The following is a 7,675-nucleotide window of genomic DNA, read 5'->3' as shown; positions in this document are numbered from 1 at the left end:
TTGACTTTATCTTGACTTTTTTCTTGACTTTTTTAATCGCGTACACCTACTTTTAAGAGTGGTGTACCCCTCGGGATTGAGACGTTTCAGTGGCAGAAAAGGTCATCACACCAATAGTGAGATCTAAAAATCAACACAAGAACCTGCCCTCCAAATTATTTACCCCGAGATAAATATTGTGCGGCTCCTATCGACCCCAATGTCCCTCCTGATACTTTAATGCCCCCCCCATAATATTTGCTCCTCTGTCTCCCAAAGTCACGTGGTTTGGGCACAGCCCCTTACAGCTATGGTTAATTGTAATTGGATCAGGTACGGCAGGCTGGCGCGACGCGGCCGACGGGAGTCGAACCCGGGACGAGGTGGAAGCAGGCGGCGCGGCGGGGACGCACCCCTCGTTCTCATTCTGTCAAGTGTGCAAATCGGAGGCCCAGGGGGCGGCCTCGGGGGCGACGCGGGGAGGCCCTGCCCCACCCTAGGGCGAGGCGAGCGGAGCTGAGCGGAGCAGCGCCGGCCTGTGGGGGAGGATTAGAATGGACCGCCCGCCCGTGCGCGCGCGCGCCCCTGTGCGTGTGTGTGTGCGCGCGCGCCCCTGTGCGTGTGTGTGTGTGTGTGCGCGCGCGCGCGCGTGCTCAAGCGTGATCCCTTCGGGGGATTTGAGCAGGGCCGAAAGGCGATGCACTGCACACGCTGGTTGGTGTAGGTGGTGGGAAATGGGATTTGGGTACGCGCACTCTCTGTGCGTCACACGGTTGTCTTGTTCTATGGACGTGTTAAATTCACGAGCACTTTCTAAGAACTTGTAGGCGGGTACTGAGCGGAGAATTCCCTTTGAGAAGTAACTGCAACCTGTCCTAAATTATTATTTTGTTTATCTCTAGATGCGACGCAACACTTTCCAAAAACCACCTTTCTAAGATTTTTTGTGAACACTGTTTTCTGTTAAATTGCTGCAAAGCAACGCTTTACAGAACTGCGAAGTATTTAGATCCTTTGTTAATATGAAGCATTTACTTTGCAATAACAAAGTGATGCTTTGCAAATGGAAAGCGATACTTTTCATGCGATGTTTTCATTGCTTCGCAATTACAAAGCATCACTTTGTGATTGCGAAGTAAATGTCTCGTAATTACAAAGGATCTAAATACTTCGCAGATCGCAATGCGTTGCTTTGCAGGATTTTAACAGTGTATACTTTCAAAATTTCGAACGATCAATCTTTGTTTTCTCTTATAATTTTGCGCAGCTGTTTTCATTCTTTCACTGACGCACTAGGGTTCGTACTTTTCATGAAAAGTATTTTCGAAGAAAATTTTCCTGAAATTTTTCATATTTTTCAGAAAAATTCGGAAAAATATGAAAAATACATTTGTTATGGCCCTTTCTCTATTTTGAGTGTTTTTTTTATACAGTCCAGTTATTTTGACTAGGTCTTTGATGAATCCGCAAGCGAACACCTTTCAAAGATGCGCGCGGCGTGCACCATGACGCGAACGAAACCGAAATAACTAAAGGGCGACGGTTTGGTCAGTTGTTTTTTTTAAATTATTGTTTCTTTTTTGGGGGTGGGGGATGAGCTTGACAAGTGCGACTTTATTGAGTTCAGTGCAGAGGTGCGGAGACAGGCCTACCTATTCGACTCTTCCAGGACAAAAGACTGATAATGCCAAAGAAACACTAGTTGGAGGATAGAGACTAAAACATTTTTTTTTTTTCTTTTGTGATTCATTGCTAGAAAGTACTTGTGAAACAAAACTTCAATAAAACAAAGTTTTTAATGATATATTTCACTGTATTGCTTAATCTCTCATCCGTACCACCCCAAAAACTAGAAGAACCTGTAAGCAACCGCCTAAACCACTTAAATAAAAAGACAACAAAATATATTTTTCCATGCATTGAAAAATAAAGCTTCGGAAATTTTTCCGAAAAATATGGAAAAATTTCATATTTTTCCGGAAAAATTTCCGGCCCTCGATCCCTATGACGCACCATAGAATGTCTTATTAAAGATTTGCCATAAAAATCACACTACACTCCCGAAACAGTTTTTAAAACATTTTTTCTTGAAAGCAGTTTAAAACACACTTATTGCAAGTGTAGGACATGGACATGCATCGGTGTGAATAAGGTTAGTCACTTTTTTGCCAGGAGAGAGAGGTATGTACCGGGTGTTGCATACAAGACACAGGTGCGGGCGGGTTTGCCTACCCGCTCTGCCCGTAAGGCGCCATTGACCCTTGGGTAGGCAAACCCGCGGGCAGCTGTGTCTTTTATGCAACACCCGGTATTCATCGCGCTTATGAAGCTATGTTCGCGAAGCATCAAGCTCCCAGCCGAAAATTCCGGTTACGGTTACGGCTACGGTTACGACTACGGTTACGGTTACACTCGTAAATTGGACCCATTTCCGGTTACGGTTACGATTAAAGTTCCGGTTACGATTACGTTTACTGTTTCGGTACGATTACGGTAAGTCAGCCCGGTTACGGTGATGACGTATTGGCAGTAACTCAAAGCCCCCATGAGACCAGAGCACATGTCGCCCATGTAAACTTTTGACGCCGAGCACAATGGTGGTGTTTTCGTTGCGGTATCTCTAACAGTTGTCAAGATAGCCAGGGGTTGAAAAATCGACTCTTTCCAAACTCCACACATAGGTTTGACTTGTGTTTCCCTTACGTTACCCTTAACCGTTTCTCCCTGCAAAGCTTAGTTTAAGCGCTACGACGTTTCAAAGTTTGATATTTTCCGGTTACGATCGTAATCGTTTAACACCCGTACGAAAAAGTTTAGTCCGGCATCAGTCCGTTTTCGGTCCGGAAAGAGTCCGCACCCCTGTGGACCAGTCCGCGTTCGATCCGTCGTGCACCGGACTAGTCCGCTTTTAGTACCCCCGGCCGTGCGGACTAGTCCGCTTTGAGGTCGCAGCGGCCAAGTGCGATGCCGGACCAGTACGCAGACAGTCCGTCCTCGGCGGACCAGTCCGCGGACAGTCCGCCCTCACCGGACTAGGTCGCTTTCAGTCCGCCCCATGACGGACTAGGTCGCTATCAGTCCTCCAACGGCGGACTACTGGCGGACCAGTCCGTCCTGAGTACCTACCGCAGCGGACCAGGTCGTTTTCAGTCCGCCCGGGAGTAGAGCACAGCACTGTTAAAAAGAAAGAATTGTCCGGAGCGAATCCCGATACAAGTTTACCATGCTGTAACTTTGGAAGTTATAGGAATTTTGACCTGAAATTTTATTTGGGACATCTACACCCTAACTTAGTAGGTCCATTTTAATTTCATTGAAATCGAAGCAAATTTTTCTGCTAACTCGTAAACGGCTTGAGCTAGGTCAAAACAGACAGCGGATTTGGCTTCGCCTCGTTTCTAACACTCTTAGACCACTGTTCGATTTACCCTGACCTGATATTTTACTTTATTTAGCGATAATAAACATAAAACTTTGCACTTTTCCCAATCAATTTTGGAACGAGTAGTGGTCAGCTGTGCTTCAGGTAGTCCGCTTTCAGTCTGCTCTACGTGCGGACCAGTCCGCGATCAGTCTGGTGAGGCGGGGATGCGCACCAAAAGCGGACTAGTTCCAGCCGGACTAGTCCGGCAAATAGGTCGGTTTTTGGTCGATCTGGCTTTTTTCGCGGACTAGTCCGCTCGCTTTGGCGGACTGATGCCGGACTGTCCAGCCGGACTCTTTGCGTACCGAAAACGGACTGATGCCGGACTAAACTTTTTCGTACGGGCATTACTCGTAACCGTAACTGCTGACCGTAACCGGGCTACGGTTACGGTCGTATTCGTAAGCTTACTCGTAACCTCAAGTGTAAACCGTAATCGAACTCCGGTTACGATCGTAATCGTAAATTTTGACCGTAACCGTAGCAAATTACGGCCGTAATCGTAAATTCTGGCCGTAACCGTAACCGGAATTTTCGGCTGGGCTTTAATGGAGGATGTTTCCTCTTGCCAATGTACTCTAGAAACTCGCTTGATATAGTCTCACATTTGTACGCGGCCTGGTGTCTCGTGCTTGCAACTGCAGATGTGTATCACATTTACAAAAGTAGAAGCACTTGGATCACATTTGCAAGTGTCGGACTATACCTCTGTCTCACAAACAAAGCGGAATCCCAATCCAAAGCCCGCTTCACTCAAGTGTGTGTGAGGCATTTGTGTCATCTCGAATAGTACACTTATTCCAGTTGCTAGTGTGTGACTCCTGGTATTCATTTCCAACTAGTAGATATATGCTATTTAATTTCCGATAAGAGACAAGTAAAACTGGAGTAAAACATAAGTACCCTACCAGTATCACTCCACTACACTGATAAACCAAGTAAGCAACTGCATAACATTTGTAAGTGTGCAACCGCAAGTTGAATAATTGCAAGTATTAATCTCAGTACGGTACTAATACACTTGCAAGTGTACAATTGGTTAGTTGAGCACTTGTAAGTGTGCAACTCTTCTGATGAACACCATTCTAGATCGCACGCTTACTGTAAGGGAAGTAGTCCAGAGGAGCTATACAGTTACAACCGAGTTCAACACTTGAAAGTGTTCAATAACACTTACAAGTATTTAACTTGCCAGGGAAGTTGCACACACACTAGAGTTGAGCTATTAATCAATCGGTTTATCAGTGTATTGTGAGTGTTTAACTCTAACACATTCCATGCGTCTTTTTTTATGTGCGTATGATTTAACCATGGGAGCGTGACCACATAGTGGTCATGGTGCAGCGACCGTGTTAACAATAATATGAATATTTTTGAGTGTGTAACCCTTCAGATGAACAATTCTAAGAGGCCAACTTTACTGCTAAAGAAATTTCAGTAATAAAATATCCAGTCAAACACATACAACGTATTGTTGAGCACTTGCATGTGCTTATTACAGCTGCTTATTTATCGGTGTAGATGGATAATGTAGTTCTCGTGTCTGCAGGAGCTGACGCCCCATCCCTTCCTTCTGCCCCTGGCCACCTCTATCTTCCTTTTTGTTTCAGCTAGGCGACAACTTCCCTGATCTGGATCCGCGTCCCGCCAAAAGAAAAACAAAAATAATCAAAAGGAAACGAAAATAAATAAAAAGATCGCAGCCGGTCGCAGCCACCACCGGAGACGCCGCCGCTGCGCGACGCCTGGCACACGAGTGGCCCCCACCACCGGCGGCGGGCGACGCTGCCACCCCGAGCGACGCCCGGCGTCGCCGGCGAATCGGATGCGGCTCGCCCGCCCCCCTCCCGGCTCGGCCGGGGGCGTGTCCTGGCGCGGGCGCGCGCGGCCGTGGTGGGGGGAGGCCCCGCCCGCCGGCCGGCCCGCCGACCTCGCCACCGCCGGCCGCCAGTCGGCCCCGGGCGTCCACAGGCCGAGGAGGCCAGCGAGCGGTGCGTGCGTGAGCGTGTCGAGTGCGAGAGTGGTTGCGAGTGCGCGGAGAGTGCGTGCGTTGCGAGTGCAGTGAGTGCCAGTGAGTGAGTGCGTGCGGCGGGGAGTGCCCATAACACCATCACCATTATCACACCCGGCGCCACCATTCTGCACCCACGAGCTCCCATGTGGAACCTGGACTTCCGGGAGGCGCCGGCGACGGACCTCAACAAAAACGACATCAGTATGAAGGTGAGCGAGAACGACCCTACCGATCGGGTTTTTACTCATTTGTCTTTTACGAGACTCTCTGGTGGTGTTCGCGCGCCCCGCGGCTGCTGCATGGCGCGCACGCCGCGCCGCGGTCGGTAGCGAGCGGTCCGCCCCGCGGGTCGGCGCCGACCAATGGGCGTCGCGGCGGGGGGCCGCAGTTTGGCGTTGCCGACACCCCGCGGGGCGCTTTCGCCCGCCGGCCTCGCGGTCGTGTGTGTCGCTCTAGGAAATGTCGAGCCGCTGAATTATCACGGTTGAGAAGTCGGACATGACGTTTGAAAATCGCGACGTGACGCCCGGCGCCCGGCGCGGTAGACCGCGGTGGGCAGGTCGGGTCGTTGACGGCCGTCCGTCCGAGTGTCTGCCTCGACTGTCCACGTCTCTCTTACGGTATTGCCATGTTTCGTCCCACCGTACTAAAGTCGGAGGAAATGTAATAGGCGGGCATCTTACAGCTTTGAAGCGGGACGGCTTACAAGCTGCGACTCCCTCTCCCCGCTGTTGCATCTCTTTCTGCTAGCAGGCAGGCAGGCGGGCGTATGAAGATCTTGCCCAGGCCAGCTCGGATTTTAAGATTAACAACCGCGAGAAAAAAAAAATTCCCTTCACTGTCGGGGTTTCAAAACATTTCTCAGAAAGCAATCGTGTCACTCAGCGTTCCGCGCTGTGGCGGTGCCCGTTTCGCGCCACGAAACGAGACATACTAATAGTTCATCGTCCAATGTTTTGTTTTTTTACGATGTATTTTTGTTGAGAAACGTGCTATTTTTCCAGTGTGTATGAGTGGCTCAGGTATGCGTACCCCTTGGCGCTGGCGCGCGTGCGGCCCCCGGAGCCACTCGCCGCCGATGGCTTTCCACGAGCTTCCCGGAAGGGGCGTCCATGTTCGCCGGACGGCGGCGGGAAGCTCCCCGACGACAACCGCGCGAGGCCGTCCTCTTCGGCCAGACAGACGGTCGCCGCCGCCGGGTCCGGAAAAGCACCATTTCCAGGCGAGCATTGATCGATACGGCATATCTCATGTACTTCTCCTCTTTGTACAAAAATATATGTGAATTAAACGGAAACGGTTTTGCGCGGCCGAATATATTGCAGGTCCGCGGTGTAATGACTTGGCTCGTTCACACGGCCCCCTGCCCGGTACGGACACTGGCACTCGCTCTATATTGGGTGCGTCCCCCCCCCCTCCCCCTCTTTAGAAACGCCCCGGCGAGCAGCTCGGCTTGGTCATGACCCCCACGGACGGGTACTCGGCGCGGGGCGCTCTGCTGAAAGGCTATGCGCCGCTGCTGCGCGCTCTCATGACGGCGTCAGGGCGGCCAGGCCCTAGAATAATAGAGGCTCCTCTAGGGGCGGCCGGGCCGGGGGCAGGCTCACGCCCAAAGCGGAACGCGACGGAGAAAGTGAGTGGGAAAGCAACGGACCGCTTTGCGTTTTTTGTACTCGGGTGGTGATCGTCTTCGTACGTGTGACTTATTATTACTCGCCCACGCGACAAACACCGTTTGTTGTCATTTTTTTTTTTTTGTAAATGTACACACTCTTAGTGACCATTGACATTTAGTAACTAATTAGGAGCTAACGACCTACAAAATTGTATCGTGTTAGTTGTGTTTTAAAACGTCCATAGGTAGTTTACAAAAATTCCTTGGTCATTTAGAGTGTAGCATTGGAATGCCTTTTTGAGACATCGATTCAATACCGTGCGGTGCGGCGTCGCGGGCGTCACTTTTCTCCGCGCCGATGACCGCAAGGGCGACATGGACTCGCGGCGCATCCCCGGGGCCCGGCCGTTTTGTATCATTTTATAATCCGCTTTGCCGCTCATCTTTGTCCATTTGGTGTGCTCCATGCGCGATGCTTTACGACTCGCGTTTACAGAGCTTGCGTTCTCACGGTGACGCTGAGAGTGACGAGTCCGGCGCGCAGCGGGTACCAAAAGGGACCAGTCGCTAGAGTCCTATACTCGGTAGCTGAGAGAGTCCGAGAGGAAGGGAGAGAGAGAGAGAGAGAGAGAGAGAGAGAGAG

The 7,675-nt window shown here is 50.5% G+C and overlaps 1 protein-coding gene and 1 long non-coding RNA gene across 3 annotated transcripts in view; both read left to right on the top strand.

The window, feature by feature from the left end:
- The window catches only part of LOC127751347 (uncharacterized), a 54,080-nt gene extending 48,973 nt beyond the window's left edge, over nt 1–5,107 (top strand). Inside the window, exon 2 of the long non-coding RNA XR_008012089.1 lies at nt 5,014–5,107. This is a non-coding gene — a long non-coding RNA (uncharacterized LOC127751347). The remainder of the gene's footprint in view (nt 1–5,013) is intronic.
- A 224-nt stretch (nt 5,108–5,331) lies between these two features.
- Nucleotides 5,332–7,675, top strand: part of LOC113215005 (LIM/homeobox protein Awh) — a 42,846-nt gene continuing 40,502 nt past the window's right edge. Inside the window, exon 1 of one of the 2 annotated variants that reach the window (XM_052274792.1) lies at nt 5,332–5,626. In XM_052274792.1, the coding sequence (XP_052130752.1) occupies nt 5,561–5,626 (66 nt within the window). In that variant the 5' untranslated portion in view covers nt 5,332–5,560. The remainder of the gene's footprint in view (nt 5,627–7,675) is intronic. The other variant, XM_052274793.1, reaches the window with a different exon arrangement.

Source organism: Frankliniella occidentalis, unplaced genomic scaffold, assembly GCF_000697945.3.
Source record: "Frankliniella occidentalis isolate FOCC.00 unplaced genomic scaffold, Focc_3.1 Scaffold440, whole genome shotgun sequence".
Taxonomy (NCBI): domain Eukaryota; kingdom Metazoa; phylum Arthropoda; class Insecta; order Thysanoptera; family Thripidae; genus Frankliniella; species Frankliniella occidentalis.
Note: the sequence above shows the minus strand (reverse complement) of the source record. Positions and strands in the feature narration are given on the sequence as shown.